This window comes from Cavia porcellus, unplaced genomic scaffold, assembly GCF_034190915.1.
Source record: "Cavia porcellus strain 051 isolate PalLab524CR breed Dunkin Hartley unplaced genomic scaffold, mCavPor4.1 scaffold_28, whole genome shotgun sequence".
Classification (NCBI taxonomy): Eukaryota; Metazoa; Chordata; class Mammalia; order Rodentia; family Caviidae; genus Cavia; species Cavia porcellus.
This window is the reverse complement of record NW_026947511.1, coordinates 32,558,688-32,575,044: the sequence shown is the minus strand read 5'-3', so window position 1 is coordinate 32,575,044 and position 16,357 is coordinate 32,558,688. Positions and strand designations below refer to the sequence as shown.

The 16,357-nt window shown below is 51.3% G+C and overlaps 1 protein-coding gene across 2 annotated transcripts in view; it reads left to right on the top strand.

Moving 5' to 3' along the window:
- Dusp29 (dual specificity phosphatase 29) overlaps positions 1–13,563 on the top strand; it is a 31,337-nt gene extending 17,774 nt beyond the window's left edge. For both annotated transcript variants that reach the window (XM_003473607.5, XM_063238698.1), the window contains exons 3-4: positions 5,672–5,892; positions 12,983–13,563. In XM_003473607.5, the coding sequence (XP_003473655.1) occupies positions 5,672–5,892; positions 12,983–13,212 (451 nt within the window). In that variant the 3' untranslated portion in view covers positions 13,213–13,563. The remainder of the gene's footprint in view (positions 1–5,671; positions 5,893–12,982) is intronic.
- Positions 13,564–16,357: the final 2,794 nt, after the last annotated feature.

Genomic DNA, 16,357 nt, shown 5'->3' with positions numbered 1-16,357 from the left:
CATCTTTCATTTGCTTAGCAAAATCTTTTTTCTTTCTATTTTTTCTCCTATAGTCAGCAGGCGGGAAACTATCCCAGCTACTGTCAAAGTGCTTGCAAGTTCCCAGGCAGGGGGGCTCACATGGTAAGGCTGGGCTGAGACAGGATAACGGAGAGAGTGCACCCCTCTCCAGGCTGGGGGCTGGGACCCGTCCCTGGGAACCTGTGTGCTGGGTGCTGGTGAAAGTTGTGCTGTCTCTTAAGCTGTAGAGGCCTCAGGCAGTGCCCATTTTTATTAAAACAAAGTCTGGCTTTGGGGTTATCAAGAGCCAGCTGCCCTCCCTACATAGCCTGATTTTCCCCAAATGACTGTCGCCAGCATCCACTACCCCAAGTTGCTTTCCAGGGACCTCTCTGTTTTGCCCTTTTTGAGTCTGAGCCCAACAGACTCAAATTCAGATGCATCCCCAGCGCTGTGGTTGGGGAGACAGAGAGGGTTGGTGGTGGATGCAAATCAACCGTCTGTGGCAGCCCCTGGTGAGGAGAGTGTCACCTGCACAGCTAGGACACCTTCTTCCCCCAAAAGGAACTAATTTGGCCTCAAAACACAAGCAGCACTAATGACCGCTTCTCCAAGGTGAGCGCTGGATGGTTTAGGATGCAGCAAAAACACACCAAGGTTGACAGCTGAACGTGCTGGATGTAGCCAGAAAAAACTAGAAAAGCGAGACCCAGAACCTTCAACTACTGACACTGAGGTACAACTGGACTCCATTCTTGGGCAGGTGGCTGAGTGAGAGGCCTGAGGGTCTGGTGGTCACAAGCTGCCCAAAGTTTCCTAGGTCAAAGCTTCAGCAATATCAAAGAAAAGTCTCTCCTAAGTGCTAAGACAATAACATCAATGAAATCATTGTACATGTTTACACAGTAAATGGACATAGGGCATGTTCACTACTGAAATTTTCCAAAATGCACATGGACATAAAGAAAATTAAAATTTCCTCGAATCACCTCACCCAGGAATGAACACATTTTATGCCACTTTTCTGCTACTCTCTTCCCCCAGAATTTATCTCTGAACCTATTCAAAGCTTGAATATTGCATCATACAACTTCCCAAGCACTCTGTAAGGACGGCACCGGCTGTGTGAGGTGTGTCTGTCCACCAAGAGGAGAACACTGAGGGCAGGCGTGGTAGCACACCCCTGTGATCCCAGCACTCGGGAGACTGAGGCAGGAAGATTGGCAGGAATTTGAGGCCAGCCTGGGTTCCACAGTGAGTTTGAGGCCAGCCTGAACCGCATAGTGAAACCCTGTTTCAAAAAACAAAACAAAACACCTAAGACATTTCACTTTCATGTTAGGTGAATTAACTGAGATCAAAAGCTACGGAGGTGCCCTCTGTTTCAAAGTCCACCTTCGAGGAACAGGCACTATCAAGAGTCCATTGGAGAAGGAGGACACCCTCAAGGCCACACCCGGGGAGTGACATGTGGACTGCCACATGCAATAGAATAAAAAGGTGCCAGGCTGCAGGATACAGCCATCAGCAGACAGGAGCCCAGGGTCAGGTGTGGGAAATCAACCGGTCCTCTGCAGAGGCCAGGATGGGAAGAATCAGCATGACTGCAAGGGGACTTTATGCAGACCCAGGGTGGCTCATTGCCACCCTGAAAGAAGCTGGCAGGGGTCTGCACAGCTGCATAGTCAGGGCTTGCAATGCCTGGGCAAGGCACCCGCTGGCAGAGGCTGAGGGGTCAGGCTGAGATCAGGAGAATAACAAAGGTTTTTTTTTTTTTTTTTTTTTTTTTTTTTTTTTTTTTTGTCTTTTTCCTTTTTATCGGTACCAGGGATCGAACTCACGACTGCCTGCTTGCAAGGCAGGTGCTTGTGCTTATGCCACTGAACTAAATCCCCAGCCCCTAACAAAGGGTTTTAAGCCCGGATGTCAGAACACTGCCCAAGGCACTGCCAGGTGGGGCGTGTGCTTAATTGCCACTCCCCAGGGGTACAGTGGCAGCGAGCTTTGGCGACACCCAGAGAGGCCTGCAGGAGGCTGGGCCAGGGCAGAAGAGGAAGGGAGGGGTGCTGAAGGAGCCGGCCCATTGAAGAAGGGTGTCAGCAGCCCAGTGTGGAGTCAGAAGCCAGGGCTGGACCAGACGTTCTCGGGCTCCAGAGAACTGGGTCACAGCAGGGGGATGGCATTGTTTTCCTTCAAAACAAAAGGCCATGGGCCCAACAAATGTGTGACATGTTCAACCTCACTAAGACAAGTCGATGAAAGACAAGGAGTTTTTTGGCCCCTACTCATAAACCTAGCAATTCACTTTTTAAAAAAAATCTCAGCCAGGCGTGTTTTTCACTGATGTGTCTTACAGCTCACCTGTGATCCCAGCACTTGGGAGGCTGAAGCAGGAGGATTACTGTGAGTTTGAGGCCACCCTGAGCTACATAGGGAGTTCAACGCCAGCTTGGACTGCATAGTGGGACCTTGTTTTATTTTGTTTTGTGGTACCGGGGATCGAACTCATGACCTTGTACTTGCCAGGCAGGCACTTATGCCACCGAGCTAAACCCCCGGCCCTGGGACCTTGTCTTAAAATAAATAAATAAATTTAAAAAGGCAAGTCACATATTTTTCCTAGTGCATATGAAAGGCATGTTTATAATACATGGTAGTCTATCAAATTATTAAGGATTACGTCTAAAAACGTAATGGCCACGGCGGCACACACCTATAAATCTCAGGCACTTGGCAGGCTGAGGGAAGAAGCTTGCAAATTCAAGGCCAGCCTAGGTAATGGCAACATTTAAAAAAATAAACAAGGACGAAGTGTGGCGGCACAGGCCTACAGTCTCAGGACTCAGGAGGCTGAACAAGAGGATGGAACGTCCAGGCCCGACTGGGCAACGTAGAGATATCCTGTGTCGAAGTAACATAAAAAGGTTTGGGGGATGTAGCCCAGTGGTAGAGCACTTTTACAGCATGTGTGAGGCCCTGGGTTCCACCTCTATCACTGCACACACACACACACAAAATATATATATGTATATATGTAGATCTGTATTTATAGATATAGATGAAGCAGTATCTGTGAGGCAAAGTAAAGAAAGGTACTTGTACAACAGTATATAAAATACATAAATCTATCATAGAAATATAACAGGAGGATGTTACACCAGAAAGCTAGTACTGTAATATAGTTCTTTAACAGGGTAGCAGTATAGGCAGTTTTCTCAGGCAGATCATGTTCCCTACATTCTGCATCGCATATTTGTTATTTTTGTAATGAGATGACATTACTTCAAAAATGAACGGATTGAGTACATGTAGGATTTTTCTTCAGCAACCAGACATGAAGGTCTCGGCATCATCTAGAGTCTGCAATATGTTTTTCTCCCACTGAAATCTTTTCTTCTTTAGCAGAGCAGATAGGAGGACCCATGGTCTTTCCTCTGTGCCTATCACCTCAAAACGCACCTGTTTCTGTCTCCTTCCTATACAACATAACTGAACAACAAAGTATCCCGCTTGGGCATTTAACAAACAAAAGTGCACAGGACTGGGTAGCACCTCTGCCCCCACCCTGCTTCTAATAATTGTCCAGCTGGGTGCTGCTCCAGCTGGGGACAGGAGCCTGGGTGTCTGTGGTCCACCAGGCACTGTGTTAATTTGCAGAATTTGCTGAATGTGGGCTCTGGGGAATCAGGGCAGGGTAGGTCTCCAAGGAGTTGTGTGAGGACTCTCAATCTCTGCTTCTGACCCAAGCACCCAAAGGCCCTCAGACACCCTCCAGGGCTACTGCTGTGTCCTCATGAGCCCTTTAAGACATTCAGAGGGAACAAAGCCAAAGCCATTCCAGGGGTAAATGCAGTAAGTCCTGTGCACATCTGCCCTGATCCTTGACCCTAAAAGCAACTAAGTGTAAATTGTTATTTATTCAAACTGCCATTTGATTCTGTTGAAATCTAGCCGCTGAACCCAGAGAACATGCTTTGCGGTGTATGTGCTTCCTGTCAAGGACAGTTAATTTTAATTTTTCCACTGAGCTCAACCTCAAAGTAAGGTTGATTGCTGCTCGGCAAGATGGTCTGCATTAGCGGAGGCTTTAACTGAGTGCAGATCTGTGTCCCCAAAGCACGATGCTTGCTGGGACAAGAGGAAAAATGAAAACCAGACCTTTCCGAGGAAAAGTGCAGAGCAGACTGTGCTCTGTAATCAGGATGGCTGTGCCAAGCGCCGGCTGGGGCTGAGGTGCCGCTCCCCACCCTCTCCTCACCGCAGTTTCCACGGGAGTTCTCACAAAGGTTTCTAAAGGCTCAACGCCCGCGTTCAGCTTTCCCTTCTCCAACACTTGGCCCCACTGTGGTTCTTCTCATGGCAAACAAAAAGCTCCAGGAAGCCAGAGAGAGACACAAGGGTAGCCTTGGTAAAGGGCCAGGGCTGTTTTGGTGCAGCGCGCCCCCTGTTGGTCCCTGCTAGCAGCAACATGGTCACTTGTCTTCAAGTCCTTTTATCAATGGCCTTGAGATAGGCCTTCAGCTGAAGCATAACGTCACTTTTGTCCTCTTGCAGTTGAAAGCCCTTCCTCGAGCAGCATGCAGCCTTGTCTCTGTACCACTGAGCGATGTCTGCTCAAAGTCAGCCTCAACGTCTTTCCTCAAATTCTGTCTAAAGCTCCTCTTGACCCCCAAATATAGACTGGCATCCAAGTACTTCCAAGATCAAACCCCATGCTGCCTCTCCAAATTTTTCTCTCCTTATCGCTCACATCTTAGGCTCTAGGCAGGCCAGTCCCCTCTCCCCCACAGCTGGTCACAGCAAGTCCTGCTGTGACACAACCTGGCCCAAACTTTTCTCCCCCTCCCCCTCCTTGTTTCCTTTATGTATTTATTTATTCATTTTTTCCCTATACTACTGCAGCAGCCTCCACAGACCTAGCTCCTTCTGGTGTTTGCCCTTCTCTAGTCCCTGTCCACTCACCAACCAGACTGACCAGTCCGAAAAGTGAACAATGCTCATCCTTCCTCAAAGCCTAAGGCTTAGAGTAAGACCCAAGCTCGTGTCTCTGGCCTAGAGACCCACCATGATCCCAGCCCTGGCCCCAAAGTTAAGGCAGCCTCACTGCCAGCCTCAGGAATGCCCCCAAAGTCGGTTCAATCCATGGGATGCTCAAATAGCTGTCCTCAGAGCAGCGCTTTGCCCAAAGAGGCAAAAGACTCACTAAAGCAATCATTTCATACCCACGTTGTATCCACCAACTCTGTGAACATCAGTTCAAGAAGTTCACCTAGCCCCAACCAAACCCTCACAGGGAGAGATGGGCCTTGAGCCTCCGCACCCTGTTAATATAATACTCTAAAAGGTCAGAGGAGAGGCCAACTGTCAAGGGTATCCCAAGCCTCCGTGCAGGCAGTGCGGATAAACAGGTTATTCATTGGGCAGCGTTGGGCGGACGCGGAAGGTCCTCTGGATCCGGGGTGAATGATGACCCCAGGCCTGGCCCAGTGCACAGCCCACTCACTCGTACCTCCTTCTCTTCTCAAAATACTGAACAGCGGGCGGCCTGGGGTCATCAGAGCAAGAGCTCTGGGACTAGGTTTTGGGGCTTCCACGCGGTTCCTTTCCTTCGGGAACCTGAAGCCCCGCGGCGCCGCCCTCTCGCGACCCACCTCTGTCCCTTTGCGTCCAGGGCGACAGCGCTGGACCGATATGGGCTGCAGAAGGCGGGCTTCACACACGTGCTCAACGCCGCCCACGGACGCTGGAACGTGGACACCGGGCCCGACTACTACCGTGACATGGACATCGAGTACCACGGCGTCGAGGCCGACGATGTCCCCACCTTCGATCTCAGCGTCTTCTTCTATTCCGCGGCAGCCTTCATAGACGCGGCGCTCCGCGAGGACCACAGTAAGAGCCAGCCCCCAGCCCTAGACCACGCCCCCAACCCGAGACCACGCCCCATACCGAGACCACGCCCCCGCCCCGGCCAACCACAGACCAGGCCTCTATCGTAGACCACGCCCCTAAGGCACAGGCCAGTAGCGGGGTCTGAGTGGTTCTCATACCTGGTACACTGGGGTTACGCATGGGAGAGGGAAAGACAACTGAGCCTGTGGAGATTCGGGGTTTGAGGTCATGCTGCAGCAGGGGGCTCTGGCCTTGACGGCCATTCCGGAAAAATGGAATCGGAGGGTTAGAAGAAAGGCCTTGGTCTGAATTCCTGAGAAACTTTAACCATCCTTAAAAAAGGCAAGGGCGGCCCGGGTGCTTCCAGGCTGGGACTAACTGGATGTGAACTGTACCTCGCCCCAAACCCGACTTAGCCCAGGGCTTTGATGCCAGAAAACCTTCCGGGAGCTGACTCGCAGAGGAATCCACGGGCGATTTTAAAATTGTCTAGAAACTAGCCAGGCTCACGCCTAGCCCCAGCCTTTCCCAGAACCTCTTGGTGCGGCAAGGCCTCCGGTGGAAAGCTGACAATCTTAGCTAAACTGTATTCAAGAACCTGGAGTTTGCATCCACGCTACTCCAGTTTGCCAGCATTAATAAACAGTCTTTTAAATCTCAGTGATAGTCTTCACGTTCGCAATGTAGTTCTAGCTGTCCTAATTCAGGAGGGGCTGCAAGAATGTTCTGGAGAGAAGCATACAACTGAGCTGTGTGTGGGGCTCAGACAATACAGGTGTTGCTGCAGGGGCAGAGTTCAGAGCATTCCTCCGAGGCCACAGGGACCACCGCTCCTTAATCTGTGCTTTGACTTCAGCCCTGCCTGGGAAGATCACATCACTCAGGGCATCCAGTTACTGGGAGTCTCTCTTGCCTCCAGAGATTGGGATTACAAGGTTTGGTGATTGACCAACTGACGTGCTTTAGGAACTTGCAGCCTGGGGCTGGGCCTCAACCAGTTCTGCCAGATAGTCCTAGACCTCGACAGTCATCCCAGAGTGGCCATAGCCACCATCAGTTTGTTATTATTAAGGTTCAAAAGCAAGGGCACAGAGAAAACCACACGGAGCTGCTGAGTTGGTGTTGGAGGACGCCTCCCTTCTAAGCCATCTCTTCATGAATCTATTTACGGACGATCTTTGGCGTTCTATATATTCTGGGTTCCCAAGTGGGAGCCAAAGAGCAACTGGACTGACTCATCAGCAGGAGGTAAAATTCACCTCCCAGCACTTGGAGTTCATGGAGAACACGTTGGACACGCAGAGCAGGAAAATTCCACAGCAACCTCCCTTCCTGCCCTCGCTCACCGCTGCTGTGTCTTGGCCCTGGCCCTTAAGGGAAGGGGCCTGGCAAGCTTTGGAGAAGGCAGGGCTGGGATCACATTCCAGTCACAGAGTCACGAAGGCCGTGAAACTCAGGGGGAAGCCGTGACGTCTCCGTGCAGTGATGGGAATATTGATCCGACGATTCTAATGAGCAACAGCAATGCACAAAGCACGGGACCGGCACGCAGCAGGCTGGGGATGCGTTTGATAAGGGAGTCATGGGCTGTGGAGCACGTGACCCTGCCAGCATGTGCACACCATCACCATAAGGCTTCCGGTCCTAAAAGCAAAAGAGAAAAAAGACATTCCAACTTTGAACTTGTGTGACACTCCCTGAACGCCTGTTTTAGGTTCCTGGCACATCATTTTGAGGCAACCCCCACTGCCAGATCCGGAAAGACTCAGGCTCGGGAGCCGGATGGTTAAGCCTGGGCGGATCACAGAGGAGGCGCCAGGCTGGTGTGGGGATCGTGACCGCTGCACCAGGTGGGCAAAAGCACCCAGCAAAGGCAGGATTAAGAAAGAACAGTGCAACTGGGCATGGCGGCACATGCCTGTAGTCCCAGTACTTGGGAGGCCGAAGCAGGAGGATCACTGTGAATTCACAGCCAGGCTTGGCTACAAATGAACTGTAGAGCGAGAGCCTGTCTCAAAGAACAAAAAAACAAAAAAGCCAGGGCCTAAAACCCCAGCCTTTCAGAACCAGACAGCACGTAAACAAATGTGAGCTGTGGGGTGTGGGTAGGGGGGTGCTTGTGGCTCAGCAGGGAACCCCACATCCCCTTGAGGGAGCAGCTGCGAGTATTTTCTTGTAAGAATTGGTGCAAATGTGGCAGAAATCTCTGATCTGAATTTTACTTTAAAATCAACCACGGCTAAGGTGTGGGCAACAAACTGAAATTTCTTGAAGGATTGCAAGTCGATGGCTGTCCACTGACATCTGTGCCGTGGCCAAAGCCACAAAACAAAAGGCTTATTCACTCGCTCGGAGACAGAGTGCTGCTGGCTCAGGTCGAAGTGAGTGACAGGTGCTCGGCCTGCCCACCACGTGCAGCGGGTGGCCTGCTGGTGTCAGTCACGTCCCGGCAACCAGGGACACTGCGGTGGCATCACAGAGCTGGCTCTAGGCACACGCTTCTTACAAGCCTGAGCTAAGAGGTGTCACGCACAGTCTGGACCAAAGGGAGGCGTGCTCCCCGCACCGTTCTGTCTTTCCTGTCCTCCGTGGGCTCCTTTCAGCCTTGGCTACCGTGTCCCCCGCCCCAGCACGCCCTGCCCATTGTGTTTACTCCTATTAGTTTTACTTTCTTGCAGTGCTGGGCACTGAACCCAGGGACTCACACATGCTATTTGTTCACTCTTTTCAAAAAGCATCCCTACCCGGGGGTCAACACCTGTAAGTTCAGCACTCAGGAGACTGAGTCAGGAGGATTGCCTTGAATGCGAGGCCAGCCTGGGCTACACAGTGAATTCAAAACCAGCCTGCAGGGCCAAGGATTTAGCTCAGTGGCCCAAGTACCAGCATGGCATGTGCAAGGTCATGAGTTGATCCCTGGTACCAAAAAGAAAGAAAGAAAGAAAGAAAGAAGGGGCCAGGGATTTAGCTCCGCAGCATAAGCACCTGCCTGGCAAGTGCAAGGTCATGAGTTCGAGTCCCCATGCTACCTCCCCCAAAAAGAAAGAAAGAAAATTTTAAAATGTACCATAAAAGAAGCCTGCTTTCCAGCAGGAGGTGCCTCTCTGGGGTGTTTAAAACTGAGTGCTTTAGGTGTCACTTGCCCTCTCACATTGCCCTCCCTGCACCCTGAGCCTGGTCTCTGAGGACTGCCATGTCCCAAAGCTACTCAAGGAGCACTGCCATCTGTGAGCCCAAGCATTGGCTCCAAGGCAGGAAAGGAGGCCAGCAAGGGCCTAAAGTCAGGGAAGTAGGTGCTGAGGGGAAAGGGATGGAGGAACCACCTGGCAGGTGTGTTCCTGAGAGCGACGGGCTAACTTTCCGATCACCGCTGACCACGTGCAATGGAGGAGCTGTGGAAATTCTGGCCTGGGGTTTTCTGCATGAGAGTCTGTGAATTCTGTGAGTGAAAACAAACCATTCCTCTTAGGAAAAAAAAGAATATGAGAATTCACCTTTAGGTGAAGATAAATATCTAATTGACTTAGCATGTCATAAAACGTCTTGGTGTGTAAGACTAGCCTTTCTTTTAAAAGAAATGCAGTAAATTAGAAAATATCAGCATGCAGCAAAGACATTATTTTGTGACACTTTCTTGTTTGTTTTGTTTTGTTTTGAGGTAGGATCTGGCTTTGAACTCACTATGTAGACCATCGTGGCCTCCAATTTATGGCAATCCTCCTGCCTCAGCCTCCTGAGTCCTGGCATTATAGGTGTGAATCACCACACCCAGGAATTTTGGGGAACCTCTCTGACATGCACTCACTGACAATGCTGTGTAGCAGAACACAGGCTCTGTGTCACAGTGCTACGGGCGGTGTGATGACCTGAAGAATCGTCCTTCCCCTCCTCCCCCGGAAGAGGAAAGGCAACGGGAATGAAATCCTGGCTGGTAAATGCAGTAGGTGAGCTCTAGGGCCGCCACCACACCGAAGTGGGTGAATACGGCGGCTCCTTCTGTGCCCAGTTTCCAGCCTGGCCCAGCTGTGAACACGGCAGTGACCAGACAGCTCCTGTCTCCTAGATCTCTCTGGTTTTCTGGTTTCAGAACTCTTTGATGCACACCTGTAATCCCAGCACTTGGGAGGCCGAGGCAGGAGGATTTCTGAGTTTGACATCAGCCTGGGCTACATAGTGTGTTCAAGTCTGCTTGGACTGCAGTGAGACCCTGTCTAAAAAAAAAACAAGAATCAAAACAATCCACTGTTCAATCTTGCACGTTGAGGGCATCTTTTAGCATGATTTCACAGTGGCCTGCACTGGTTATTTGCAAAAGCGGTTCACTAAGTTATTTGGTTCTTCCAAATGTTGACACTTTTCATTGTAATTTACCAGGCAAGCCATGTTTGTTATTATCTCCCCCATCGGTATGGACATATCTTACCCGTGCTGGGAAACCGTCATTCTCCAGTCATAAGCACGAGTTTTCCATAGTTCTAATTTTTGCTTGAAAAGCTTGCATTTTCCCCCTGGTAACAAGTAGGTCTGTTGTTTTCTTTGTCACTTTGTTTCCTTTTGAGAAGACTTCAGCCAGATGCCCAAGTTTGAATGCCCACGGTTTTTCTATCATTTGTCCATTGATGGAAAAATAAGTTTGAGGAAAAGAGGGGGCGATTCAGCCCCCCAGCTCCGTCGTCCCCCGCGAGCTTTCCCTGGAGACGGGCGCCGTACTTGGGATGCAGCCAAAGAGCTGGTGCGTGTGTCCCAGCCCGCCACGCGGAACGCTGAGAAGCAGAGCCGGGCTGGCACTGGAGGAAACACATCCCCACTGTTTAACGGAGGATCTCCTCGCCTCTGTCCCACGACTTCGAGGAGAGAGCTGGGGCCGGGGCCATGAGCCACGTGAAGGTCCCAGACGTTCTGCCCATTGTTGCCTTTGTGACCATCGCCAAGGCAATGTCACATGTGCGTCAGCACTGTCAAAGAGGGGCTGTCACCACAGCACTGTTATGGAAATAGCGCTGACCCCAGGCTCTCCTGAGAGTGAGGGGGCGCCTCCCACTTGAGCTCATTTAGCTCATGAGAATATTTATCCTTTGCCTTTGGCCTACAGCAAAGTAAAGCCTCTCTCCTTCCTTCCTTCCTTCCTTCCTTCCTTCCTTCCTTCCTTCGTTCCTTCCTTCCACCTTTCTTCTTTCTTTGTACAGGGCCTTCACATTGAGCCCATTTCGCAGTCCTTTTCGTGTGTTTGTTTGTTCTTTGAGACAGGATCTCACTTTGTAGTGCAGGCTGGCCTTGAACTCACTGTATAGCCCAGGCTGGCCTCAGGTGTGCAGTGATCTTCCTGCCTCAGCCTCCTGAGTGCTGGGATTACAAGCATGTGCCACCATGCTTGGCTTCTTTTTATTTCATTCTATTTATTTATATAAAGACAAAGACTCTCTAAGTCAATAAATTGCCCGGGGTGGGTTCAAACTTGAGATCCTCCTGCCTCAGCCTCCCAGAATGCTAGGAGTATAGGAGTGTGTCATGATGCCTACTTTCATTTTTTAAAAACCTGACCATGTGATTTTTACTGAATTGTTTTGTTTAATGCTGATCTGATTTCGCACCCCTGCTTGAGGAACCTGAGGCTCCATAGGCTGAATGTTATTCACCCAGCAGGTAGTTGGTAGCAGAACCAAGTTTGAACCGCAGGCTGCAAGATGGGGTCAGGGTTCTGCAGGCCCCCAGGCTATAGGGATGCTCATGGACGCCACTGCCAACCATGCCAGTCTGCAGGCTGCACTCAAGGACTTCGGGGAGCGCTCTCTCCTCCAGGGTGAAATCCAGCAGCACAGCCATCGTGCACAGTGCGTGTGCCCCTCTGCCCTGCACTGCAGCCTGCGCAAGTCTGGGCTCTCCAGGCTCTCCCTGCCGAGGGAGAAAAGCAAGAGAGGGAATTGTGCATTCGCTGATCTAGAGACTCCTGGGAATAGTTGCATGGAAGGAGCGAGGCCTAGGAAAAGTGGAAGCCCTGCCACCGCTGGGCCAAACAGAGAACTGTGTCTCACAGCACTGAGGTACAGAACCTTCCCTGGAAGAAGAAACCAGCAGGACTCATTGCTCCTGGGAGCCCGGGGATTGCGTAGAAGGCTTTTCAATGAGCATCCTCTGATGTCCTATTTTATATACTTCAGTGTTTATTTATATTGCATATAAATATGCAAGATGTGATTGAAAATTAGAGTTTAAATAGACGGATTTATTACAGTGAAAGACATGGTCACGAATCTTCCTCACCCTCATGCCCTTTCTCACCACTGTCTTGTTTTGGGGTTGGGGGTACCGGGAATCAAACTCAGGATCTTGTGCTTGCCAGACAGGTGCTTGAACACTGAGCTGTATCCCACTTTCTAAAGCAGTTCTGGATGTCTCCTTCCCCAAGGTCATGCTGCTGTGGCCGATCAGTGTGCAGAATCCTTCCCAAACATTTCCCTTTCATGGTCATCTTGACCTTGGGGAGGAGCCAGATGTTGCATGGTGCCACAGAGGAATGTTTTTATGAGCCTGCCTTTCCGCTGGATAAAACTCAGCAGCAGCATTCACTGTGTTTCTGATCATGTAGAGACAGTCACGAAAGTGGACCTCTAGAGCTGCTCCACAAAGCAGTGAGAGCCACAGAACAAGTGCATTTGGTGGGAGGGTCACAGCAATGTGCCTTTTACTGTAATGTTTTTTAAAAATGAAATTGACCACTGTTTTTGATCATCCTGTGTATTTCCCAAACTCACATTCTCCAGCTGACTCAGGAGTTCTCACGTAGAGGTACTTGGGCAGGAGAGAACATGAACTCTGTTTTCCTCTTCTTCCTTACTGAGGCGGCAACAGGAACCCCTGTCATTTATGAGCCTTTAGTATGTGCCGAATATGCCCCAAGTGTGCTCTGCACAAATCACCTTCTCAGCAAGTGCCCTTGTAGGAGGTAGGGGCACTGCCGGTTTTGTAGCTGGGGGTCGGTTGTAGGCAGCCAGGCTATGGGCAGGAGGGGGAGAGTGCGCATCGGGACAGAGTGGCCTCCCTGGGCCACTGCGCACTTCAGCCAGCATTTCTTCTCCCCATCCTCCTGCAGATAAGATCCTGGTCCACTGCGCCATGGGCCGCAGCCGCTCGGCGACCCTGGTCCTGGCCTACTTGATGATCCACAGGAACATGACCCTCGTGGACGCCATCCAGCAAGTGGCCCGGAACCGCTGTGTCCTGCCCAACCGAGGCTTCCTGAAGCAGCTCCGAGAACTGGACAAGCAGCTGGTGCAGCAGAGGCGACAGGCCCGGGGTGGGGATGGCGAGGAGGAGCTGTAGGGCACCCCTCCAGGCCCCAGCCCAGACTCAAGACTGAGAGGGACAGCTGAAAAGCGTTCTGGCCTGTGACTTTGTGGGTCACAGAGAAGGAACAGTGAAACCAAAGGTCGATTTCTCCCAAGCTTACTAAACTTCCCAGTGTGTGCCAGGGACAGGGAGGACTCAGGGCCACCTCCTGGCTGAGCCCAGGACTCTGTCACAGCACCTTGAGCACGACAACCCTGGCAGAACAGGTTGCAGATGGCTCCTCTCTGCAGAAAATCGCCTGAGTTTTAAGACGGAGGCAGAGGAGGATTTGAAAATGCGTGGGCATTGTGTTATGATTAAATGTTTGCTTTTGTCACAAGGAAAGTCATATTCTTACAGAAAAGAATTTAAAAGTACAACTTGATTTTCTAACCAAGCATGATTATGGGAGAGTACATCCAGGTTATTAGGGGCCCCCAGGCACCCTGTGATTCTTCACCCACAGAACCCCAGGTAGGCCGTGATCACCCTCTGGCAGTGCTGCTCACCTGGTGGCAGTGGGATGTGGGATCCTTCCTCATGGAGCTGCCAGCACCCCGACAAACTCGATGCACTGTGGTAAATTTGGGCCGGCAAGAGCTTGGCTTTAAAACTGGAGGTGGAGAAATGAGGCACTCTTAGGGTCCTAGGATTCAGAGAAGCCCCTTTCATTCTGATCCCAGTCAGAGCAGATCAGATTGGCTTGACTTCAGGATTCACAGATGTGATTCCTGTGGACCGGGCAGCCAGGCAGCCAGGTGAGCTCTGGCGTGGGTTTGCTGGCCTGAGATCGAAGCCAACCACGAGGCTGTTCGAATTTTCACTCTGGAGAAAACGGTGGTGTGAAGTGGTCAGCTAGTAGAACCAGGAACTCTGACCCAGTGAGATCCCAGGGAGAGATGCTGCTGGCGAAGACTATGAGCCAGAAAGAGACAGCACTTGGGGAGAGCGGAGTGCATGGGGAAGCCTCCTCACAAACCAGGGCGAGGGGTGCAGTGCTACAGCTGGGCTGTGGCTTTTTGCAGGAGAGGAAGTTCTTGCTGGAATTGGGGCAGAGTCCAGGGATTTGGCAGTGAGGCAAAGCCACCTGGCCCTGCAGAGAGGACCTGTGGCCGAGACCTTGTGGCTGGACCAGTGTCCTGGGACTGCCAGGGAGGCCTCTGGGATGGTCACCCTGGCCCAAGGTCTCGCACAGACTCACAGAGAGACGACTTTCATTGAGACGCCTATGTTAAGAATGTCAGCTTGGGGCTGGGGATTTAGCTCAGCGGCATAAGCGCCTGCCTTGCAAGCAGGCAGTCGTGAGTTCGATCCCTGGTGCCGATAAAAAGGAAAAAGACAAAAAAAAAAAAAAAAAAAGAAAAGAAAAAAGAAAGAAAGAAAGAAAGAATGTCAGCTTTCCACTAAATTAAAACCAGGGACACCACCGGGGAGTCACACAGCAAAAGGCAAAGCTGATGGAAATGGAAATGTAGAGCGATTGGCTGGTCCGGGTGCAAAAACTGAAAAGTTCTGGGTGAACCAGTGACAGGACTGCACTGGACAGTAGCACACGGCACGGTGTGACAGCCCAGGCTGAGGACGGACTGCCCCACACCCTGGGGCGGGGTGGGAGAGACACAGCCCTAGAGGACCCCAGCTGGGCTCCCCGAAAGGCATCTGGTGGGCTCCTGAGTCAGGATCTTTGGGTCAGCTCAGGGCCGTAGAGCCAGCCAGCAGGTGCTTCTATAGCACCTGCAGTGAAGCGGATTTTCGTGCCGCCACCTCCCTCCGCGCCTCCCAGTGCTGCTGGGCAGCAGTAGCAGCCGCAGAGAACTCAGTGGTGCTGTCTGGTCTCCTCCCAGTGACTCCCAGGTACTGGACGTTTTTCTAGCATTATTTCACGTCTTCACAAATGAAATGTTTATTTGGCTAAATACGTATCAAGAACTTACCATCTGCAGAAAAAAGCCAGGGCATGGAGGGCAGATGTGAAAACAGAAGCATAGGTTGGAATACAGCGCAATCAGGAAACAGGTGCTGGGATGGAGGAACACGGGCAGCGCGGTGGACAAGGCCACCACAGGCAGGGCAGCTGAGGACATCGGAGTGGGCAGGACATGTGCTCAGCTGAGGCAAGGCCGGCCAGGTGAGGGAGGGGTGGAAAGGGCGCTAGAGAAAGAAAAATCACAGTGGGGTTTAAGCAGTCATGGTGTAAGCTGTGGTGGCCCACACCTGTAGTCCCAGCACTCAGGAGGCTGAGGCAGGAGACGCACCAAGAGTTTGCCTGAGCTACATAGTGAGTTCAAGGACACCCTGAACTATACGGCAAGACTTTGTCTCAAACAAAAATACCCCCCCCCCCAATAAACGAATGCAATCACTCTGAAAGAAAAAAATCACTTTGGCTGCAGGATGGGGAACAAGACAAGAACCCAGCTAGGCTGAGGACAGGAAAAGGGCAGAGGGCCCGGACCGGAAGACAGGAGACTGCTGTCAGGGGTTGTTTTGGAATCAGGCAGGAAGATGGAGAGGACCTACGAAGAAGGCAGAAGACTTGGTTCTAGGTGGTGCTTAGTTCTGAGCTTGGGGCTGAAAATCACCAGCTCGGTAAGTCACTGCCACCAAACCCAGGTATCCCAGGTCATCCCTGGGCTCTAACACTCACAGAAATGACTCCAACTGGAGCTGTTTCTGGCTGTTTTATTAAGAGGTGGAACTAGCTAAGAGAGAGGATGTGGCCAGGCCTGACTATTGCAGAATACGAACACTTACAGCCAGGCAAGGCTGTGGAGGACAACCCAGGGAGGGGACAGAGGGCAGCCGGCATTACTGAAGCCTGGGAACAGACTAGAAGGCACTGTGGCAACCATGCTCACACGGGCTGCACTGCCTGTAGACCACAGACTCACTCCCCAAAGCAAAGGCACGCCTGTTTATATGGTGCTGAAATTTTAGTGTCACGTATTTATCAGCTCAGTCTTTTAAGTCGCTGAAGTGACAAATCACGGCTTTTCCACAGTAAATGTTTTAGGGAGAAGCTGGGATTTGGAGGCCTGGATTGGCTTCAGTTTATGAATCCAGCCGAGCACATTCGGGTGTTTATATAGAGTCCTAGAGCCCGCATCTTCCAACCTGCAGACTGGGAGCCTTCCTGAGA